General features: G+C 34.1%; 1 protein-coding gene and 1 long non-coding RNA gene across 2 annotated transcripts; both read right to left on the bottom strand.

Annotated features, from left to right (window-relative positions):
* Nucleotides 1-266: 266 nt before the first annotated feature.
* LOC120199615 lies at nt 267-22,941 on the bottom strand. Its single transcript, XR_005523471.1, has 3 exons — nt 22,831-22,941; nt 3,165-3,180; nt 267-276 (listed from the first exon to the last, which is right to left on the bottom strand). It is a non-coding gene; the product is annotated as an uncharacterized LOC120199615 (long non-coding RNA).
* On the bottom strand, nt 13,615-15,549 carry LOC120199614 (cytochrome P450 78A9-like). Its single transcript, XM_039200651.1, has 2 exons — nt 14,521-15,549; nt 13,615-14,369 (listed from the first exon to the last, which is right to left on the bottom strand). The coding sequence occupies exons 1-2, from the start codon at nt 15,493-15,495 to the stop codon at nt 13,728-13,730; spliced, it is 1,617 nt and encodes a 538-aa protein (XP_039056582.1). The 5' UTR covers nt 15,496-15,549; the 3' UTR covers nt 13,615-13,727.
* Nucleotides 22,942-25,460: the final 2,519 nt, after the last annotated feature.

Here is a 25,460-nt window from a genome sequence, read left to right as displayed (position 1 = left end):
AGAATTACCATATCGATCCTTTAAACTTATTGTTGCGGAAGACAGCTATTGGATAGAGCAAAATCGCAACGGATAATTTGAGAAAATAAAAATGAAGATAAAGAAGACACAAAATTTACGTGGAAAACCCCTAAATAATATAAGGTAAAAACCACGGGCAACAGTAGAAGAATTTCACTATGAGAAAATAGGAATTACAACCTCTCTCGATCTACCAAAGAGAAAACAATGATAATTCTCTCTAGATAAAAAGGAGAAAACAACTCTCAAGAAACTCTCTAAATTCTCTCTAGTATTGGAAGAAAGCTAGAATGTTTTGGGATGGTTTTGAAGCTAAATGAGCTAGGGTATTTATAGTTGAAGCTTTAAGGACTAATTTGTAAATACCCTAAATTACAATGGCTAAAAATTGAGGTTTTACCATTGTTGAAAAATCAACAAATGCTGCACCGAATGTTGAAAACAATTTCTGCAGCCCAAGCTTTTTGACAATTGCCATTCAGTGCATTAATTGCACCGAAATGGCTTGACTTTCAACAATCACCCACTTGAAGATTTGATTGGAACAATAATATCTTCACACCATTCTTTCTACCTTGTACCTTCATGTTGCTTACGTTTCTGACAGGCCACAGGAGGATCGACACCAGGTAAATTTATCAGCATCGATCGCCTTCGTCATGAAATCTGCTATGTTGTATTTGGTATGGATCTTCTGCATATATACTGTCCCTTCTTCCACCTTTTCACGAATGAAATGGTACTGAACTCGTATGTGTTTGTCATTGAATGAAATGTTGGATTCCTTGCTAGATGCAAGGCGCTTTGAATGTCACAAAATAGAGAGACATACTCTTGATTGTGCCCAAACTCCTCTAATAGCATCTTCAACCAAATTGCTTCTTTACTGGCTTGTGTAGGTGCTACATATTCTGCTTCTGTTGTTGACGTAGCCACAACTGACTGCAATTTTGAAACCCAGCTTACAGCTCCACCAACAACTTTGAACACATACCCTGTAGTAGATTTACTTTTATCCAAATCCCCTGCATAGTCAGAATCTACATACCCATTGATTAGTAAATTTGATCCTCCGTAACATAATGCAACATTTGAGGTCCCTTTGATGTATCTTAGGATCCTCTTTATTGTATTCCAATGCTCTATGCCTGGATTCGCCATGTACCGACTAACTACTCCCACTGCTTGTGCAATGTCTGGTCTTGTGCATATCATAGCGAACATTAAACTTCCCACTGCTGATGCATACGTTACTCGAGACATTTCCATCCTCTCTTTTTCACTGCTAGGACTCATACTGGAGGATAATTTGAAGTTAATAGGAAGAAGAGTAGAAATTGGCTTACAATCTTGCATGCTGAATCGTGACAAGATCTTCTTCAAATAATTCTTTTGTGAAAGACAAATCTTCCTATTACTTCTCTCTCGGTGAATTTGCATCCCTAGAATCTTGTTTGCTGATCCCAAGTCCTTCATTTCAAATTCTCTAGCCAGTTGTGCTTTTAATTATTCAATATGATCTTTGTTGGGTCCTGCAACCAACATGTCATCCACATACAACAGCAAAATAACAAAATCGTTATCACCAGACCTCTTGAAATAAGCACAAGGGTCTGCATTAAGTCTGTTGTATCCAAGGCACATAATGAAAGAATCAAATCTCTTATACCAACACCTCGGCGCCTGCTTTAGACCGTACAGAGATTTGTTCAACCTGCAAACAAAGTTCTTCTTTTCTTTTTCTTCAAAACCTTCAGGCTGGAGCATATAAATTTCTTCTTCAAGATTTCCATGAAGAAAAGCTGTTTTAACATCTAGCTGCTCTAGATGTAACTCCAATGTAGCACACATTGCCAAAACTACTCGAACTATTGTTAGTCGAGCCACAGGAGAAAATATTTCATTGAAATCAATACCTTTTTTTTGAGCATATCATTTGACCACCAGTCTTGCACAATACCTCTCAACTTGATCGTCACCATTTCACTTGATTTTGAAGACCCATTTGTTACCAATTGGCTTCCTTCCTTGTGGTAGTGGCACAAGATCTCATGTATTATTTTTATGAAGGGCTTCAATTTCTTCTTGCATCGCCATCATCCACAGTGAAGCATCTGAGTTATTTATTGCCTACTGGTATGTTGATGGCTCACCGTCCTCTGTTAAAAGGCAGTATGCAATATTACCTTCTATAACATAATCTGAGTGCCAATTGGGACGTCTTTTCACACGATCTGATTGACAAGTTGTTGGAGCTTCAGAACTCTCTAGTTCTTGTTTATCATGTGCTGGTTCTGCTTTAGAAGAATCTCCTTGTTCAACCTCTTTTTCCACATGTATCTGTGTAGTCTCTGACTTTTCAGTTCTATTATCGTCTTCTTTTCTTTGTAGCTTATCTTCTACAAAGATGACATCCCTGCTGATGATCACTTTACGAGCAGTGGGATCCCACAAGCGATACCCCTTTACTCCATCAGCATACCCCAAAAATTTGCATTTCTTGGATTTTGGATCCAGCTTTGAGATTTCTTTGGAGTTATACATCACGTACACAATACTTCCAAATATATGGAGGTTTGAATAATCTGCTGGTTTACCAGTCCACATCTCCATTGGTGTCATCAGCTCTATTGCAATTGATGGAGCTCGATTCACCAAATAACATGCGGTATTGACTGCTTCTGCCCAGAATGATTTTTCTAGGCTTGCATCCCTTAACATTGCTCTTGTTCTTTCTAACAAGGTTCTGTTCATCCGCTCTGCCACTTCATTTTGTTGAGGAGTGTTCACCACTGTGAACTGTCTTTTGATGCCTTCTTTCCTGCAAAAGTCATCAAATTCTTCGCTTGTGTATTCTCCTCCATTATCTGTTCTGAAACACTTGATCTTATTTCCAGAATCAAGTTCCACCCGCGCCTTGAAGTTTTTGAAAGTTGAAAGCACGTCTGACTTCTTCTTGATAGGGTACACCCAACATCTCCTGGAGTAATCATCAATAAATGAGATAAAGTATTTTGCTCCACCTAAGGATGTAACTGGTGCTTGCCATACGTCAGAGTGAACCAATTCTAGAACACTTTTGCCTCTAGAATTTGATTTGTTGAATTTCAACCGGTGCTGCTTACTTGTTATGCAATGGTCACACAAAGGAAGTGTTACCTTTGTTAAGCCTGGAAGTAGGTTTTGCTCCACAATGACTTTCATTCCTTGTTCTGACATGTGTCCACGAGGCAACAAAGGCTTCTGCTTCTAGCAAAGTCTCTCCCTTCAGCATGTACAAGTTTGCTGTTATTTTTTCGCCTTTCAGCACCACAAGCGCTCCACGGAACACCTTCATGATTCATTTCTGTGTTTCAATCTTGCTTGCATTATTATCCAACAATCCGTAGGATAATAAATTTTTTTTCATGCCTTTCACGTGTCGCACATCTCGAACAATTTTAATTGTTCCATCATACATCTTCAATTTGATGGTCTCCACCAACGATCTCTAAGGCATGATCATTGCAACTATACACAGATCCTCCTGAGACAGGTTCATAATGATGGAACCATTCTCTTCTTGAGGTCATGTGATATGTTGCCCCGAATCAATGAGCCATATATCTGCAAATCATTTCTTCCTTCCACGGTGGTTGACGCTTCACAACATAGAGCATACCCATCATCTGAAGTGTTTGCGGTATTGCCTTGTGGATTAGAGTTTTTATTTAGACTCCAACAATCCTTCTTCAAGTGACCTTTCTTTCCACAGTTGTAGCACTTTAAATTCTTCTTGCTCCTCGACTTCGATCTACCATGTTTGTGACTGCTGCTTTGGCCACGTTCTGTTGATCTCCCTCTCGTCGTTGTCAACGCTTCTGCTTGTTGCAGATTTAATTGTCTGTCTTCCTTGTTCTTGCGCCGATTTTCTTCTTGTAGAATAGCAGCCGCAACGTCATCGAAGACTAGACTGATGACATTACTGTTTGTCAAGTTGATGATGAGTTGATCATACGAATCCGGTAGACTTTGAAGTAGAAGTTCAGCATGTTCTTGTTCTCCTATTTTACAGCTTAAGGATGTAAGCTGAGAAAATAAAATGTTCAGCGTATTTAAGTGCTCTGTCACTGAAGTAGATTCTGGCATACGAAGAGTGTACAATTTCCTCTTAAGGAAAATTTTATTGTGCAACGATGTGGCCTCGTACAATTTGGTGAGATGATCTCATATCTCCTTAGTTGTCTTCTTCTCCTCGATGCTTGACAATACTTCATCTGCTAATGCTAGATGAAAGTTTTCCATAGCATTCCCGTCCATTTCGATCCATTTGTTGTCATCTGTGAAATCTACCGACCTTTCACTGATAGCTGTTAGACACCTGTCTTTCCTCGGGATGACCTTCATCTTCAATTTCCACAATGAGAAATTTCTCCCATTGAATTTTTCAATATCAAATTTCGTTGTCATAGCTTCTTTTACGGATAGCTCCAACTATTTCACTATCGTGAATAGTTCTCTGGAACATTCAAAGAATGGGTAATACCTTCTTACTTTCTTATGTTGGAGGATCCACCTTTTTGGTGGCAACCACAAAGACAATAAGCATATATTACACACTCTAATCTAGCTCTGATACCAATTGGTGCGGAAGATGGCTATCGGATAGAGCAAAATCGCAACTGATAATTTGAGAAAATAAAAATGAAGATAAAGAAGACACAAAATTTACGTGGAAAACCTCTAAATAATATAGGGTAAAAACTACGGGCAACAGTAGAAGAATTTCACTATGAGAAAATAGGAATTACAACCTCTCTCGATCTACCAAGGAGAAAACAATGATAATTCTCTCTAGATAAAAAGGAGAAAACAACTCTCAAGAAACTCTCTAAATTCTCTCTAGTATTAGAAGAAAACTAGAATGCTTAGGGATGGTTTTGAAGCTAAATGAGCTAGGGTATTTATAGTTGAAGCTTTAAAGACTAATTTGTAAATACCCTAAATTACAATGGCTAAAAATTGAGGTTTTATCATTGTTGAAAAATCAACAAATGCTGCACCGAATGTTGAAAACAATTTCTGCAGCTCAAGCTTTTTAACAATTGCCATTCAGTGCATTAATTACATCGAAATGGCTTGACTTTCAACACTTATCAGCCAAGTAATTTAATTATCTTGTTTTGTTTTTAGTTACTGGATTACTTCCACCGGTCACAGTCTACTTCTAAAGGGATTAGAGATAGTGTTGCCGCTACTGCCATGGCTGACGCTAGTATATCTTCTTACAAACATTGTTAATTTAGGTTATTGAAACCGGTAGGTGGTCTTTATCAGGTTGATAAAAGAGAAAGGTTTGAATTTTTTTTATCAGATCGCTGTCATTGGCTCCATATGTCGTTTTCTCGACAACAAATTATCAAGGGCTGCACACATAAGATTTTGTTGTCGGAACTTTGCTAAGGTACTTCCCCATAATGTACAAGATTATAGCGCCCTCACTTTTCTTTATATATATATATATATATAAGTGGCAGAAGTAAGGGTGAGGGTAAGCAAATGGCTATCTTGACATTTAATTCTTTTGATTTAATTATTTATTTTATTGATTGTGTTCGTAATGAGATTTTATTTGTGTCAACCTCAAATAAAAATTTCATGCAGTTAATATGTGTATATATCCTAAAAATATTTCTGGATCCACCACTAGATCTCAGGATAAATTTTCTGTTCTTCATACTGCTGATATTAGTTTTTTTCTCAAATAATAGAAATGATTCCAAGACAGTCTTAATAAATTGAGGGTTACATTTCAATCAGTATATATTTGATTTGTTGAGAATGAGAATGGTGTGTTTTTAGGTTGCAAGCAGTCAAGAAAAATGAGTAGGATTGATGTGATGCAGGCTGAGCTATATGTGCCTTAATTAAAATATATTTTGACGAGGTTTACATTAGTAAGAAACAAAAGGAAGAGAAAGAAGCAATTCCATTATATGTATTAATTATGTTTATATTATAATGTCACTCATTAATCTATCCATTAAGTAAAAACCCTCACTCATACGAAGAGCTGGAGAAGGACTATTCCCCTCCCCCACCAACTCAATTTGATACTCCATAGTTTACATAAATAAAAAATCTTAATAAATTAAGTTAAATTACCTCTTCAAGAAAATAAATGTTAGTTTTTTTATATTATCTCATTTCTTGTAATTTAAAAATCAGATGTATATGCTCGAACCAAGTGGTCTCCGTGGTAAAAGAATTGTTGTTATTCCTTGAAGACTCGGGTTCGAGCACCATAAATGCTAAGAGTATGAGCTTTTAATGTCAAATTGTTGAGAGTTATCTTTGAATATATACTGTCTTGTACCTATCCCAGATTAATCAATAAAAAATATTAGATGTATATTATTGTGTATGGAAAGTCACTTGATTATTAGATTTAACTTAGAATTCTTGCACAAACCAAGCGAACTCAGTGGTAAAAGAATTATTGTTATTTCTTGAGGTCTCGAGTTTAAGCATCAGAAATGTCAAATGGGTGAGAGTTATCTTTAAAAATATATTATCTGCATTTATCCTAGATTAATAAAAAAAAAGAGTGAACTATACATTTTAAGGTACAATAGTCCACGATCAATGTCGATCGACGGTGACTAGCAGTGACAATAGATAGATAGAGATTTTGGTTGAATTCAAAGGTTATATTGATATTTTATACAAATTTTTGAGGTCCAAATGATATTTTATCAAAAGTTTAGTGTCAAATAATATCATATATAAAATTCAAGGATCAAACTAAAAGTTAAACTTTTTTACTAATATGTCATGTCATAAAACTAACATATGTTAAAGATTTAGTGACCAAAATGTAATAATTGATAAAACAAGTGACATTTCATTTATCAAAAAATGATAATGTAAGTAATCAAAATTTAACAAACTGATAATATAAGTGATCAAAATATAATTTTTTAAAGTTTAAGGAGTAAAAGTAATCAAAATTTATTGAGACTTGTTTCACTCAAGCTAGGTATTTCATCTCTTTTAACGGCTCTCTTATTGGTTATTTTAAGGGAGCTAGGGGTTTAAGGCAGGGTGATCCTCTCACCCCTACTCTTTTTGTCCTTGCCATGCATGTTTTATCTAAGATGCTTAATTTGGCTGCTGCCAAAGGAGGGTTTGGTTACCACCCAAAATGCAAAAGGATTGGCCTTACCCATCTTTCTTTTGCTGATGACTTAATGATCTTCTGTAAGGGTAATGCCGACTCTATTATGGGTGTCTTAAGTGTTCTTGACCTTTTTTATGAAATCTCTGGGCTCCACCTAAATTCCTCCAAATGTGAAATATTTTCTGTTGGCTGTTCTCCTAGATCAGTTGACCTATTTCAACTTATTTTTGGGTTCAAAAAAGGTTGCTTACCTGTGAGATACTTAGGTATTCCCCTTGTTACTCATAAACTTATTGAGAAGGATTGTGTCGTGCTTATCGAAAAAATTAAACAGAGGCTTCACCATTGGTCTGCTAGAAATCTGAGCTACGGTGGTAGACTTGAACTTATCCGCTCTGTCCTTTTCAGCGTCTCGAATTACTGGTGCATACAACTTATCCTTCCTCATTCTTTTCTTGCCAAAGTGGACCAACTCTGCTCCAGATTTTTCTGGAAAGGTGACGACAAGCCTGCCAAAGGTGCTCGAGTAAGCTGGGATTTTATCTGCTTCTCTAAAGCGGAAGATGGACTTGGCCTAAAGAACACTAAAATCTGGAACAAAGCGTGTTCTATTGATCTTATTAGGAAAATCTTAGCGGGTCATGGCTCGCTTTGGGTGGCTTGGTTAAAAACTTATGTTTTCAAAGATCAAGATTTTTGGAATTTTGTTGCAGGTTCTAATGTGAGCTGGAGTATTAATAGACTTCTTAAATTGCGTCCTACTGCCCTCATCATCTTCTCCTCTTCAAGTTCTCTTGGACTAAGAGATATTTGGGAGGCTATCCGTATCAAAAGGGAGAAAGTTCCTTGGCATAATCTTATTTGGTTTCCCATGCACATTCCTAAATTCAGTTTGATTGCTTGGATGTCTTTGTTAAACATATTACCAACTAGAGATCGATTGCTCAAAATAGGAATTTCAACATACGGGACCTGTGTTAACTGCAGAGACGAACAAGAATCAAGAAACCATATTTTCTGCTAATGCACTCTTGCTGATCGACTTTGGAGCTCTGTCCTATCGCTTAATGGTATGAAGAATGCTTCCTCAACTTGGGAAGAAATGGTAAATCGGGCTTCTTCAACTTGGAAAGGGAAATCCTTACTCACACAATTCTAAAGCTTTCTTGGACAACCTATATTTACACATTGTGGGAGGAAAGAAATCACAGAATCTTCAAAGACCGTCACAGATCTACAAATGAATTGCTCAACGTTATTATTGAAGCTGTGCGAATCCAACTTAAGGGTAAAAATATTAATAGAGCTGATAGAATTAATTCTAACCTTTGTAATGCATGGGGTATTACTTAATCAATCTTTGCTTTTGTAACAGTTGTGTATAATTCTTTTATTTTGTTTGATTGATTGTTTTGTAGCAGAACACTGTTCTTTGGATAATAAAATTTGATTTATCCAAAAAAAAAAGTATATAAATATCAGAAGAATGTAATCAATCTAGTAGTTTACCTTTATATTTTCAACCAAGTAAAGAATTCCAATATGGCTATATTTCCTGTCCTATCAAGCAATTAATTGGGGAATAATTTTTGTGGTTGTCCATAACATTTTAGGCACGTACCGGGAAATCTGGCTAATTTTCTTAAATAATACAATTGAATTTTTTTTTGTTTAAATAGGGCACTCTTGAAATTATTTCGTAAAATAGAGTGAATACTACAGTAAATCCAAAGATGCATTAGAGTCCAAGTGATTTACACACAAATTTGGGGGAGACGCATAGAGTGCAATGCGTCTCCCATATTTTTTTCACCAATTTCATTGTTATGTAAATGTACAAAAGGTAAATTGCACAATTAATAGTCAACTTTATTCTCTCTCTAAATTAACTCATTGTACTTTTAATTTTTTCAATTTAATCACTCAACTTTTATTTTACTCCTATTTTGAGCACGATGTTGGTTTCTTTAATACACAAATTCAATGCTAGAGCTGATGGATCAAATTGGCTTCTATATAACAACTTGAACAATAGTCGATGAGTGATCAAAATAAGAGTAAAACAAAAGTTGAGTGATTAAATTGAAAAAATTAAAAGTAAGTGAGTGAATTTGAATAGAGAGTAAAATTGAATGATTAATTATGTAATTTACCCTTTGTACATGTGGAAAAAAAGAAGGGTAAATTACATAATTAATCATTTAACTTTATTCTTTCTCCAAATTCACTCATTGTACTTTTAATTTTTTTCAATTTAATCACTCAACTTGTGTACTAAAGGGTATTTGTTTTCACTTTTTCATAAATGTACAAAGGGTAATTTTTTTGGAGTCCAAACATTGAATTTGTGTACTAAAGAAACCAATATCGTGCTTACATAATTTCTAATTGAAATTGTTGTCCAAAATAGTATCATTATGATAATATATCGTGTATTTTTAATAAAAATAGTTTTATAATTAAATTAATGTTAAATAAATTCATAATACCAATTTAAATTGAATATTTAGTAGATATAAAGTTTATATATATATTTACACGACTAACATAAAAATATGAATGATTAATTGTGTAATTTACCCTTTGTACTTTTACATAGTTGAAAAAATATGGGAGACGCATTGCACTCCATGCGTCTCCCTGTGTAAGTCGCTTGGACTCCAATGCGTCTTCGGGTTTACTGTAGCATTTACTCTATTTCACGAAATTATTTTTAGAGTGCCTTATTTGAATTTTTTTTTTCAACTGCTTTATTTGAGAAATTCAACCGGGAAATCCCCTTGGAATTGATTCATATAAAATAATATGGACTAACTACATAATTAATTATTTATGCTTGCGTTTTATCTACTTTTCCTCACTGATTTAAAAAAAATATAATATATAATTATTTTCGTTTTTATTTAACTAAGATACGATCACTAAGAGTTAATTGTCGTTAAATATTTTGGTATAATCACACATTGTATCCATGTTACTTACATATTCTCTCAATTTAGTCATATTTTTAATAAATTAAAATAAGTTTAATCCTCCAATCGAATGATGCCATGTGTCATTGGTGTCATGTGTCACTATTCATTTAGAAAACTAACATTCTTTTTATTTAATATATTTTATGTTAAAATAAATATATTAAATTAAAATAAATAAAAATAAATCTAAACCCTTCAACCGAATGGTGACACATGGAATGACACTGGCACCAATGACACATTACATCATTCGATTAGAGGATTAAATTAAATTAAATTTATTAAAAGTAAGACTACGAAAGAATATGTAAATAATAAAGACCAAATGTGTAATTATACCAAAACACAACATCACTTAATCTATTAATTGTTAACCGCAATTAACTTGTGGTGGTCACATCTTAATTAAATAAAAAATAAAAGTGACATTATCTTAATTAAATAAAAACGAAAGTAACTATATATTATGTTTTTTGAATTCGGTGAGGAAAAGTGAATTAAACACAAAAATAAATGATCAATCTTATAGTTAACCTAAATAATAAGGGGTTGTTTGGTTCATAGAATATAAGATTACCTTTGGGAATAAAATTATCGGAATATTACATTACTTGACACATTATTAGGAATGTTATATTACTTTGTTTGGTTTGTTTGATAGGAATGTAAGACAATGTTTTGTATATTTTATCAAATTGTCCATGTGATATATTTTTTAGTAAAGGCAATTCTTAATATTAAAATAAAAAAATTATATAAAAAATTGTTTTTATTATTTCTAATTTATTGATTTTTACTTATAAAATTTTAATTCATAGAATTTATATATTTTCTTTTATAAAATTTAAAACATAAATGAGTAAAATAAAAGATATATATTATATATTCATTTTTTAATATATCATGAAAACTGAAAAGAGAATTGAAAAATTTTCAAGATCACAGCCAGTGTTGAATATTCACTGTAGTTAACATATTCTTTCAGTAATGTTTTCAAATCTTTGGTGATCGAGTTTAAATTCGAACTTTAAATTGTTGAGATCATTCTATATTTGTCATCAGTATAATATAATTTATTAAGTCATAAATATTAATTATGAAAGAATACAAATAAAGTAAATGATTTATTAGAAAGTTTAAAAGAATAAAGGAAAGTATGATTTTGAAATTATCCATTCAAAATAATATATTTATTAAGATAAAAAAGAAAATATTTTTTTTCAAAAAAAAAAACTGATGATAAATGTGTAGGTTTTATTGCACTTGTATCGTCCACCACAAGTTGTCTGTTGGAATTTAATCCCAGAAACAGCCAACTCCAACAATGATTACTCATTCCTTATCTGGTAAACTCTCAAACATTGAACTTTGGTATTTTTAGGAATAATTAGGGAATGTTTATGAAAGTTTTTTTTCCTCCCAAAATTCTGTTTTAATCGTATAATCATTCTCAAACAATTTATTTTTATTCAAAAATCTATGCTTATAACGTGATCATTAACTCACAAAAACATTAAAAAACGATGGTTTTAAGTTGAAAAAAATTATTTAGAGAAACATTCCTAAATGAAGATCCCATATTTATTTCGCCTTTGCAGTATCCGATCTGGATTAGTCGATCAATAGATCGAATACCAGTGATTAATTAAAAAACGGTTTTATTGTCCTCTATCATTTTATCAACTTAATTTTTTAAACCTTCTCTAGAATTAATGAAATTAAATACAAAAAATCTATGACTTTTAGGGTTTGGAGTTTTATAGATTTGAGGGATATGGTGTGTTTATTTGAAATTTGAAAGGTGATTTTAAGAAGGAATCTTTGGAAGTTTTGAAACCTGTGAATTTTGTCGATTTTGTTGATTTCATGAGCCTTGTCGTTTACAAGTCTTGTAGTGTAAGAGCTTGCGGAGTAAAGTCGAGTGTTACAAGTTATTTGTGCTGTTTCTTTGGGGGTTTGTGAGGTAGCATTTGAAGGCCAATGGAGTTGTAAGCCGTTTTTCTAGTCGCGATAATCTGCTGTTGCGTTTGGAGGTAGTGAACTGATCTTGTTCAGTCTGGAGCATTTGTGTTCAAATTATGCAAAGGTGTTACTTCAATCAGGGAGCTCTGTATTTCTGCTTTCTATCATGGTGGTGCTATTCTCAACTTAATCTTGGTTGGATAACGTTCTGGTGTGTGATTTTTGGATAACATTTGGGTGTGTTCACTGTGGGGTATACTAAGTGGTGTTAATGTTTGGGTGTGCAGATTAGATGGTTTTCTGTAAGGCCACATTGTTGCATTGACGTTTGTTTCGTTAATGTTCAGTGAAAAGAGTACTCTTTTTCTTCATCTAGGATAAGGGATGTTTTTTATGGTTGCACTCTAGTTCTAAAGTTTCGTCTTGATTAATCTGGACCAACCCGGGTCTCACACCTAGCTTTGGTGGGTGAGTCTTCCAGTGAGATTTTTTGCATATACAAGGACTCGAACGTGAGACATTGCTTAAACGTTATCAAGCTGCTTACCACTTGAACCAACCCCGTCGATAGAATTAGGGAAGTTTTTAGTGAGACTTTTAGATAGAATTTTATTCTAAAAATAAATAAAATTTTACTTTGCGGAGCAAAAAAAAATCTTGTCTAGCAACTTGTTACCAATAGTAATCGATTGACAACAATGATAAGAGGAGTTCATACTTTTTTTATGTAGACTAAATTGATACACGGAATAAAATTTAATGTCTAAAAATGACGTATTTTAAAGTTTAATAATAAAGGCGATACATATATTAAAATTTACAAAAAAGCGATCATGTCGTTAATGATACACCATTATAATTAAATTCATAGTTCTGAAATTAAAATAATTTAAAATTTAATAACAATGATTATATATAATTTATAATTGAATAATATTGGATGTCTGAATCCCCAAATTTAGAAGGTTAGGTGAAGACATGTGAGGGAAGAATTCTGAAAGCGAGGAAGAAAAGTAGGCAGAGCTGCATAAAAAGTTGAAACAAAGATAGTAAATTTGGATGCCCTACGCATATGCATTGGGCGTTGGATTTCTTTCAATCAATAATGACCGCAAATGAGATAAACGGTCGTGTCCTCCTTCTAATCTTTGTTACTTTTGTTTCTTTCGTAAAAGATTAGGATGATATTACATAAAAATGACCCCACGCAAAGGCACAGTCACACAACCTTCAGGTTTCTTTGTAAATTGTAAGTTCTCAGTGTCGACATATTTTTAGAAAAAGGAAAATAAATTGAGCTTTTAGCAAATAAAACAAGTTTCATAAAGAATATTACGTCGACTTGTTCAAATTTATTCTTCCATTGACATTGACTCCACAACTCTTATTTGAGGTCCAATTTCATCAAACGAAAACAAATGGAATTAAAAAGTGGGAAGGTAGAAACGAAGAGTTTTACAGTACTCATTAGGAACTTGTATGTCACTCTGACCACCCATATTTACATTTTACAACGGTTAAAAGCTTATGAAATTAAAAACACTCGAGGGATATGCATATAAGCTATTACTGGTAATCATTCTGTCTTGCATTAATTTCCATTTTTAATCTCATTTTCCATGTGAGGGAGATAGGCTTAACCTACGCCTGGGTCGAACTTTAACGCTCAAAGGATTGGCCATTTCACAAGATAGCCTGAGAACCTCGGATAGGTCGACAGTATTTTGATCGGACGGCAGCCAGTCGAACTCATGCACAAGGGTGGCAACCCAGAAGCCGACGGTGGTCAAAGCCAAGTTCTTCCCCGGGCATGTCCGTCTGCCCGACCCGAATGGAGCCAACCTAAGGTCCGAACCAAGCACAGAAAACTCCACTTCGCCCTCTTTTGTAACAAATCTATGCATAAATTCGAGTGGGTCCGGCCACTCCTGAGGGTCCCTCGCGATGGCCCACATGTTAACCATTGCCATTGTCCCTCTCGGCACGTCATACCCATCGATTGTCGTATCGGTGATAGCGAGGCGGGCCCAAGAGAGCAGTGGGCCAGGCGGATGAAGCCTTAGAACCTCCTTGATCACAGCCGCTAGATAAATCATGTTGGTTACATCGGACTCGTCAACGGCTCTTGACCTACCAACAACTTCGTCAAGCTCATCATGGACCCTTCGTTGAACATCGGGATGAAGCACGATCCTGGCTAGTATCCACTCGATCAAGACCGCAACTGTATCAGTTCCCCTGAATATCATTTCCTACACAATAAACAAATGACCGTATTTAGTAGTATGGTACCACAAATAATATTAGTATTCGATTTTTCATTTAGTAAACTTCATTTTTGGACCCAAAAATAAATATGAAACATATGATAAATAGTGATTATTAAACATATAGCTTGCTTACCCACAAAACGGCGATCATGTCGGAGTCTGATAATTTATCGTCACCTTGGAGAGAAAGCAAAACATCAACGAAATCTTCTGTTTCGCCGTTTGATTTAGCTCTGTGATCGGATATAATTCGGGAGACAAAGTGTTCAACTTTAGGTACAACGTTAGAGCATCGAACTCTGAGTTTTTGAGGGTCGAATTCCGCTAGCCAAGGGAGGTGGTCGGACCAATTTAATGTGCCGAGTAAATCGTACCCTTTATCAACCAGCGCTTGCAGTTCTTTAACTTCATTATTGGTGGAATTTAACTTATACTTTCGTCCGAATATAGAAGTCATCATGTTGTTCAAAGAAGCCCGTTTGAGCACTTGGCGAACTTGGAAGATTCGGTCATGTTGAGCAAATAAAGTGACCATTTCGGAGGCAATCTCGCGCCTCTGATCCTCCGCACCTTTTATTTGCTTAGGACAGAAAAGATGCGTCGCCGCGATTCTCCTCAGGGTTCGCCAGTAAACACCGTAAGGAGCGAAGCCAATAGCACGGTTGAACATCAATCTATAAGCCGACTCTTTCACCGGCCGATCAGCAAACACGGAGCTGTTAAGAATCTCTCTGGCTACATCAGGATTACACGTAACGATGACACGAGTATGACCGAGGCTAAAGGCCATTAGCCTCTCGGAATTGCATGCTTGAGCAGCGGCCGCAATCCGGTGGTGAGCCAAGGAGCTGGCCAAGAGATTCATGCTGCCAATTACAGGCAAACCTCTAGGCCCTGGAATCCTCTTGTTAACAGCAGAAAGAAAGGAACGGTTTAAGAACCTGAACTTACCCCAAGCTGGACCACCGGGGTGAGCCCAACAGACGAGGGTCATAAAAAGCCAGGTAAGAACGATGATCAAAACTGACCATGCAAAGCTTTCTTCAGAAAAAGCTAGCCATTTGGATGCGAGAGCAAAGAGCCACACACTCTCTCTGTCACTTCTCATGGCTGGAATCTGAGAATTGAAAGAAGGTAGTAGAAGGATATGGTGGGCTTTAGATTTTGGGGTGTAAACTAACGAGTGTGGCGCCTATTTATATAGGAGCTGAAGAGCTTAGACGGCCGGAAATTAATAACCGTTAGGGGCCAGAAATATTACTTAGAAATAAAGTATTAATTTTTTATGATATTTTTCATTTGGCTTAATACCAGTGTTAAAATTATACCGTTTTTCTCAAATAGGCGCCTAAATTATTTTTTGTCTCATTCAGCTACTTAACATTACAACCATTGCTCGTTTAGGTGTTTAGGCAGTCAACGAAGTTAATTTTTCCCATTTAAATGACACGTATTATAATCTAGTAATTTTGAAATTTATTTTTAAATAAAATATTACAAATATTACGATATTTATAAAAAAAATACTAATTTTCGTATATTATAAAACAATCCCAAAATCTCAAATCTAAACCTTAATCTGCCACCACCGACGTAGTTGTTGCCATTCTCCTTCTCATGCACCGTCGTATTTTTCGTCGATTGGTCGTCGGAATCGTAATTTTAATCCTAAGGTTCAGACGGGTTAAAACATTGATTAGTCATCGGTCGGTCACGATTTCATGGGGGTTTTGATCGTCGGGGGAGGGGAGGTCGGGAGGAGATCGTCGACGAAAAAAGGCGGGGGACAGAGTGGTTTAGGGGTTGAAATGAAGGTTTTCAAAATTTTGGGTTTATTTCAAAATTTATGTTTTTTTATTTTTTAATATAATTTTAATTTTTAAATTAACATGTTGTGACACATGTTATTTAATAGGAAATTTATTTTGGTATTAAGCCTATTAAGTCTTTTTATTTTTATAATATATTTTTTTATTAAGTTAAGGTGATTACAAAGTAGTGTATGTTCTAAATATTCTCAATTATTTGACAATGAACGTTTAATCACATTGTTGCAGTTGTTGATGTTCGAACCCATTACCTCTAAGTTAATTCGTGCTAATAATAATAATATTATATTCTTAATTAATATTCTTTTTTACTAATATTATATTACTCGCACAAAAGATATTAAGAATTTCTCAATCCTAACACAATTATAATGACAAATAGGACCTCACAATCGAAAATTTTTGTTTATATATTTTTTAATAATAGGCGGCCTGTAATTTTTTCTGTTAATAACTATGGTTGATATAAAGTGCATGCGCCGCCGCGGTTGCATGACGAACTACAGGGAAAAGAGAGCTACGACATTGGAGCGCGTGGAAACACGCCCTTATTTCCTGGGATCGTGCGCTTCGTCGCTGACGTTTATTTGTCGGGAAACTATATTTGATAAGTTCTAAAAAAAAAAAACATTGGGTTGACCTATTCTACCGTTTCGGGCTCAATTTGGAGTCTTAAACGGTGAAAATTCCTCAACGTTAGCATTATATAAGATAGTAAAGTAAATTAGATTAATTTATATTAAAATTGTATAAATCATAAATAATTATTAAATTTATTAAATTATTATAAAATATGATTATATTAAGGGTAAACTATATAAATGATCATTTTTACCATAGATTTATAAAATTTTCCTCATTGAATTAAAAATATATAATATTTGATCACTTTCGTTTTGTTTTAATTAAAATGTAGTTATTAAAAGTTAATAACAGTTAAACCTTTAACAGCTTGTTGACGTGACACAATAAATATATAAAATTAAAATTATATCATTTTCACATAGATAATACGTGACGTTTTATTAAGTTTTGGTCACTTACATTATTTGTTTATTAAAATTTGGTCAATTGAATATTGAATGTCGTTAGTTTGATGACGTAATCAGTTAGTAAAATATTTTAATTTTTATTTTAACTCATACACTTTAGACAAAATACTAATTATGAGTCTTTTTGTAAATTCAAATTAATTTAGGGATAACATATCAATTTATCCATTTTTAATAGGTTTTCTTCCCAACCCCATGATTGTTCATCTTCTCCTTGCTTCGTATTCAGATATCTCTGCTCAATTTGACTTCTTTCAAGGGCTCATGTTGCATTTCAAGAATAATGCAAGATTTCCAACTTATGATAACAAATAATAACACCAAAAGTTCAGAGAAAAATGAGAGGGTAGTCATCTAGAGATAAAATGAAACTGGATAATACCAGTTACACAGACTAAAATTAATTTCAAAAGATTGATATTACAGAATGCAAAATGCTAAATCCAACAAGGAGCAAGAATACAAATCAATAGATCCAAATAACCCAATAATCGAATATTACTCATCGTGGTGATTTCCCCTTGAGAAAGCACCTTCGTTGAAATATAATCAATAGATCTAAAAACCCGATATCTGGATCCATGAATTCATCCACTGAACTCAGTCCAAAATACATGATCTTCAACATTGAATCTTTATTTTTTACTCAAGAACAATCAATTTTCCGATTCTAGATCCCTATGAATAATTTTCACCTTATGAATCACTGTTAACCCATGCGGTTTGCATGACCACCGCCACCGCGCCAACCTTCGAGTTCTTCATTTTCGCAATGACCCGATCGAACAACTCACTGTCAGAGAAGAGCTCCAGCATTAAATGAACGTCGGTTTGATCTTTGTAAATGTTGTGGAGGCCGATCACATTCGAATACGACGAAACATTCGCGATGATCTTTCGCATCACGAGAATTTTGTTGGTTTACAACGCGTCAGAGATGGAAACCTAATACTATGTCGTCAATAATGTCACCATTGAATAAGTTCTAGTTTTTTTGGCTCGAGGTGGTGGTGTTACCGTGGTGGTGAATCTTTTTAGAGTTTTAGTGGCCAATTCTATGCATTTTTCACGATCTTCATTACTTATTGTTTTTAGCTTTTCTTACAATTAGAACCCACCTAATTTGACTTCAAATGATTACAACTAATAATTAAAAACAAGAAGTCTACTGCAATGGAGTAGAGATGTTTGAAGAAGTAGGGAGAAGATAAGCAATATTGAGGGTTGAGGAGAAAAAATATTAAAATATATGTATTATATCCAAAAGAAAGCATAAGCTGCTACAAAATACAACCAAACCCTAGCACAAAAGAATGAAATCAATCCCTTATCCCCCAAGCTATACAAAAATGAGAATCAAGCTTCATCCTATCTATTCCTTTGCTATGAATTTTCACCTGCACAATTCCTTTAATACACTCAAGGAGCTCCTCCTCATCCCTTAAAACGTTCTTAAAGTACATTCTATCCCTTTCTTCCAAAATAAAATACAGAAAGGCATTCCACGCTATTTTAAGAATAAAACTAGAAAAAGAGTTACCCTTCCTATCCCACTGCGACACCTTGTCCCAATCTCCCACAGTGTGTCGATCCCCACACATGGAGAGAATCACCTTCCAAAGCCGAACTGAGAAAGCACACTCAAAGAAAAGGTGGTTCCTCGACTCGTCCTCTTCCCTGCAAAGCACACAAAGCCCATCCACCTCAAACCCGAAGCGAAGCAGCCTATCCTTAGTAGCCAAACGATCTAGCATGGCCAACCAAGCAAAGACAACATGCCTCGACACATGCAAAGGAATCCCATAGGGCCCTGGCTCTTGCAACTCGCTAATCAGACCAAATCTTCCTCGTCAATATTTGATTCGAACCATAATCAATATTTTATCTAAATTTTTAGGGTTAAAATTAAAATTAAATCATTTTATTAACATATCACTTCATCAAACTAACGACATTCAACGTCAAAGTGAGAAAAACTTAATAAAACAGTAACATAAGTTCCAAACAATAATGTAAGTCACTAAAACTTATGTTTTTTTTTTTTAAATTTGATGAACAAAAGTGTACAAACATGAAAGAAAAATAACTAAAATTTAATTCACGTATTATCTACATTAAAATAATGTAATTTTAATTTTTATATTTATCACGCCACATCAGTAAACTGTTAAAGGTTTAACGGCCGTTAACCTTCGGTGACCACATCTTAATTAAAATGAAACAAAAGTGATAAAATATTATGTTTTTTGAATTTAGTAAGGAAAAATCTATAAAACTCGAACGAAACTGACATATTTTGTAGTATATTAATTAAAATTTACATTTACTATGTAGTATTATAATGATAACTTCATAATATATCGATAAATTTAATAATTGTTTTATAAATTTTAAACGTTTAATAATTATAAAAATCATACAGACATAATTTAATGACATTTGATGTATTGTATCCTAACATAAAATCATAATATCTGTTAAAAGAAGGAAAAGCATGCCAAGAATGTTCACTATTTGAACTTATTTGATATAAAATGAAGCAAAATGGATAAAAAAATTGTTGCGAGATATTTCATCATTGGAAAAATAATTTATTCTTGTTTTTTATGATGTCATTTTCATTCCAAAGTAAAAAAATGTTCCTAAAAAAACATCCTTTTATATGAAAATAAAGAAATGATCAATAATTAGAATGCCCGACAGCTCGACGGAGATTAAACTACAGTGTTATTTAAGCCACTCTTCAAATTTAAAATTATGGGTAATTGTCGTCGATGGAAACTAATTTAAAATATATTTTAATTTATTAAATAAGCATTTAATTAATTTATTTAAACTATAACATAGATTGAATCAGTTTTACCAAAAAAAAAAAAGATCGACCTGCCTGATGGCATTCCTACTATTCCCTTACTATGGTCACATAGTAAGGTAACAATGAGAATGTAAGGTGCACGGAGTGGAGGTAAAGAGGTGGCGCGTGGAGAAGACAAATTTGCTTGGACAAGTCAACATGGGTTTCAAGTTCCAAAGGAATGACACGAGGGGGTCGGGTGGACGAATGTTGTCGGGTGGCGTAGCAACGGTAGCACATGGCACCCATGCACCTATGCACCTATGCCGCCATCCCCCATACACTGGCTTTTGGGCGTGAAAACGCCATATCCAAATCTCTTAACCTAGGAAACCACCAAATACCGAATTGCCAACCATCGCCTATCCTCCCGACATGTGTAAGTTTCATGCATTGTCTGTATACATGACGGTGACAACTTGCTACCTTCTTTCGTTTTTTTTTGGTTGAAAATATCTTTTTTTTACCCTAATCCCTCATCTAATATTGGGGATGGCAATGGGCCCAAACCCACTTTCACATTTTAGATATAGACCCGTCCCGAATCTGTGAGTCTAAAAATTGAGACCCAGATCCATATCCAATAGATTTCATGGATCCGAGTCCAAAATGGATTTATTTAAAAATGACCATTTGACATACATTTTAACATAATAAAATTGTCATCGACTAATTTCACATCATATCTCTAATGAAGGAAAGATTAATTTCAATACAACTAGTAACAGAATAAAAAATGATAAACTAAAGTCTAAAAAAAACTCCATACAATAACACAAATGAATTTTGAATAACACAAACATTAAAAAATGTAGATCATGAAATTTTCTATTGTCGCCAGCTGAGTACTTCACTTCTACCTCTTTAGAGTACTAGTCTTCATCACTACTTAAATAATCAACATCCTAAAACAAACAATAACCAACCGAAGAAAAAATTTTGTTTAATGAAAATAGTATTTGTGAAATTTAAATATTAATATTAAGGTTATGTAATATAATAAGTTTCTTATATACTATGTCAATGATATCCTCCACTTCATCATCACAATCTTCATTAGTGGAACAAGCATGTGTTCCTTCAAAAGTGTACGTCATTTATATATATTTTAAATTCAAAGGTGGGCTTTTCTATAAACGAGTAAACAGGTTCAAACCCGGTATCTTAGTGTCAGATCCGAACCCGGATTCATACTTTAATAAGAGGATCTAGATCCAATCCGAATCGATCGGGTCTAAAATTTCAAGATCCAGACCTTATAAAACGGATTTGAATCTACGGATTCAGGTCGGGTTCAAGATTCGTTGCCATCCCTATCTAATACCCCTTTTCTTCCTTCAACATAATCAGATGGGTTTAAAGTGCATCGTGCTTATTTAATATTAATTTACGATCAATCGAAAAATATTACTAAAGAAAAATAATATTTGAAAATGATACAATCAATAATATTATTAATTTTACTCTTTTTAATATTTTTGGTTGGTGGTTAGATGTGTTTTTTTTATCGGTTATTAGACTAAAATATTATTTATATTAATCTAAAATTGATAAAAAAATTTGTTGTAACCGAAAATGTCATCTAAATTTCTAAAATAGTTCCAACTTATTATTGAGGATATTTTAAGTCGATGTTCATAACATTTCAAGTTTCAACCAGATTCTTACATGAAATTTTGATCTTCTCATGTTAAATATATTTCACGACAAGTATCATAACAAAAGTTCCAAGTTTCGAAACTTATAGAGAAAATCTAACATGTTATATATATTATAAACATTTTAGGTTGAAAATCATAAGTATCCAGGGACGGAGTCATGTAGGCCCTTAGGCTGCCCCCAATTTTTTTGTACTATTTAAAATATAAGAATAATTACTTATTTAGGTCTTTAAATTTTGATTTATTTTGATTTTGCCCCTATTTTCTATTGTTAATTATACTTTGCCCCTTTGAATTAAAATCCTACCTCCGTCCTTAGTGCAAAATAGATTTTTAGTGGCGTTTTATAACCATATAGCAGCATTTTTATGCACTGCTAAAAACTTTCCCGGCACTAGTAAAAGCACAACAAAAAATGCCGCAAATAAGTCAAGATCTATAACGGTGTTTTTGAAAAAACGCCACAAAAGGTCAAGCTTTATAGCAGCATTTTTGAAACACATGTTATGATATACGTTTATAGTAAAAAATGCCGCAAATTTATATGCCATTAGTGGCTTTTCTTCATGAAACGCCACAAAAGACTAGTTCTAGTGGCTTTTGTTTACAAACGCCGCTATGATTAATTAGTTTTGTATATATCATTATCTAAATAACAACAAGCTTAAAATTTAATTAGTTCTAGGTTATTTCTCTTTCAATTAAAAACATTGTTCACTAAAATAAATTAAAAAACATTCTTTAAGTGGCAATTTTGAGCATCAATCTGGAGCTTCAATTGATTAATACTCCATCTGACTTCGAGTATTCAATTTGAGAATGTAAATTAGAAACCTGAAAAAGGAAATGTGCTAATTAGTTCCAGAAAACCCTCTAATCTATCATTAGCAAGGAAATGTGAGTATCTGAATCAGAAAACCAATCCTAGAACAAAACAACATTGAAGATGATGTAACTAAAGGCAAATGAAACAAAATCAGCCATCAACATGCTACAAATTAATGCAAAAAATATCAAATTCAACTATGACTTGTAAAAAAGATTAACTAAAACTGCAAGTATCCTCCATTCAACAAAAAGTCCCAGCAGATAGGCCAGCATTATTCCAAGTGTGACAGAGAGCTAAGAAGTATAACATTGCATATTTGATCAGCCTAAGAGGTGATACTAAGTAATTCAAAAACTCTAACCTTATTTGTGTAGCCTAGACCTAGAGGACCAGACAATAAACAATAATTGACGAAGGTGAAAAAGCAGTTAAAACATTGGAAGTACTTCACAACACAATCCCCTACCACGAAAGTAAGAAGAAGCAAAAGAGGGTCCAACCCATCAGTAGTGCATATGCTGACACAGTGAACTCATGATAATTATAATGTAGTTTCAATAAATAAAAACTACATTATAATATCACACGAATTTATCATGTTAGCATAAAGTCTATAGCAAGGCAAAGGTGGGAATAAAAATGATTTACAAGACCTGAAAAGATTAATAAGCTTCCACTCCCAGATAAACTCATAGTGCCCCTAATCATTATTACCATAATGAAATCAAGTTAAACTTTAAATCCACTAGTTACTAAAAATTTTGAGTTATTCGAGTTGTATTTTATAACTCGATTTGAACTTGAATTTTTTTCGAGTCGAGTCGATTTTATGAAATGCAACTCGAAGTCGATTCGAATCGAGTCGAGTAAAAAAAATCGATTTTTCGAGTCGAGTTTTGTTCACATTTACTTCGACGTTGACGTACTAAACTGGGGAATTATTGTAATTTTTTGTAGTATTAGTAACACAATTATAGTCTCTGCCAAAGCCTCTCCAGTATAACATACATGTCCTTTATATGTATATTTTGTGTTCTATCAACAAATCAGGAAATTTCCGAATCTTTAGAAAGATGCCATTGTCTCTGTCGGCAGTCCAAAGCGACTATTATTTTATAGGGAGACGGACAAATTTACCTGAAATGCTACGAAATTTAGGTCGCACCCTATAAACACTCAACTAACTACAAATTACGAGGAGCCAATTTATATCGTGATTGCAATGTTTACCCCATAGATGAATCATGGTGAAAATAAAGGGAGGAGGAACAGATATTGTTGGCCCTAAAATGATTAATCTTTTCCCACAATTTTAACAGCAATAATGTTTGATATGTGAAGGTGATGATGAAGGATATGCTGAATTCTAATGATATGATTAACTTGTTTGCGCTCTATTAAAATTAGCGGACATTTGAAACTGTTGTGCCCAAATCATGTCTGTGTCTACACTTTTTAATAGGCTCCAACACATTTTTATTAAATTTATCTTGTATAATTAACTGGTGAGCTGCAAATTTCAATACACAAAGTATTATTAAATTTATTCTAAAACCATATGATGTTTTGCTTTTGTTTTTCTCTAGCTGTGGTTACAATTGATGCGTGTGCACGCCGGGGTCATGGTGAGTGCACGAAGAATTGTAAAAAATGGAGTTACTAACCCCTTGTACATTGCAGTTCATGAACGCATTCATCGGCTTTGTTTTTTTTATGTGCGATCGCTATTGTTGTTCATCTTACCATCACCTTCTTCTTCGCCGCAGCTGTAGATGTGGTAGTGGCCGCCAGTTCTTGAAGAATCGACCGTCTTTCCGAGACGATGGGGACTGCCCTGAAAGCCAATGTTATGGGGTGATCCGATTAATTCCATGAATGCACCTTTGTTTTCACCGGCAATTGTTATAACCCTCGTGCCAACATCATCCTTGGTATCCGAAGAAACCTTGTTGCCATGACCTTTCTCCTTTGTTTCGCCGTTAATGCTGGGCTTGGAAGTGTCACCAACATCCATTTGAGGGGCACCAAAGAGCCATTCCTTGGGCTTGTCTACAGTATTCTGAACAAGCACAGTGCTTTCAACTGCGGAGGTGGGAGAGTTAGAGGGGAAGGTGTTGAAGCAGTTGTTGGTTTGATCTTTGGTGATTTAATTGAAGATTGCATGGCGGGTTTTATTGTTGTTGTCGATGCCTGAAGGCTAGGCACCGAGGAGGCAGGATTTTGGGTTGGGGAGCTTGTCATTGATGTTGCAGTTCCTGCTGTTTTCGGCGGATAAGACGGTGGTCGAACAGTGGCTACAGGTCTTGGCGTAGCTGGTGTGGGTTCAGGGTTAGGAGTACCTTTCTTATTTTATGTTGAAATGCCTCTCCTCTGCAAATTTTATTTTGAAATTAGTACTATGATGTATTCATTAGTTAAATAAAATATTATCGCCAATATCTTATCATATACAGATTTGATATCAGTATCATAAATAAAATATAACGGCAAACGGTCAATGATAGTCTAATAAACAAGAACATTTCAACATCTTTGAGCACCGGTTATAGAAGCGAAAAACTTGGAGAAAATCCAAAGTGATGGATTGAAAAATCAATCTCTCCTTAACCACAATCTCATTCGACACATATATTCAAAAACTAACAAAATGTCATATGCAAACAAACAAGAAACCAAACAACTAGAAAATAAGTAACAAAAAATCTCGTAGAATCACATATAAAAAAAGATCAATAACACTAATAACCATAATATCCTTTATCAGAGAAAGAGTTAAGAGAAACGTTAAACTACAAAAAAAAAACTATAATCAACTAAAAAAAAAAATGTAAGAAAATAACTTCGAGTG

The sequence above is a fragment of the Hibiscus syriacus genome, unplaced genomic scaffold (genome assembly GCF_006381635.1).
Source record: "Hibiscus syriacus cultivar Baekdansim isolate YM2019G1 unplaced genomic scaffold, ASM638163v2 tig00005459_pilon, whole genome shotgun sequence".
NCBI lineage: Eukaryota > Viridiplantae > Streptophyta > Magnoliopsida > Malvales > Malvaceae > Hibiscus > Hibiscus syriacus.
This window is presented reverse-complemented; position numbering and strand designations above follow the sequence as displayed.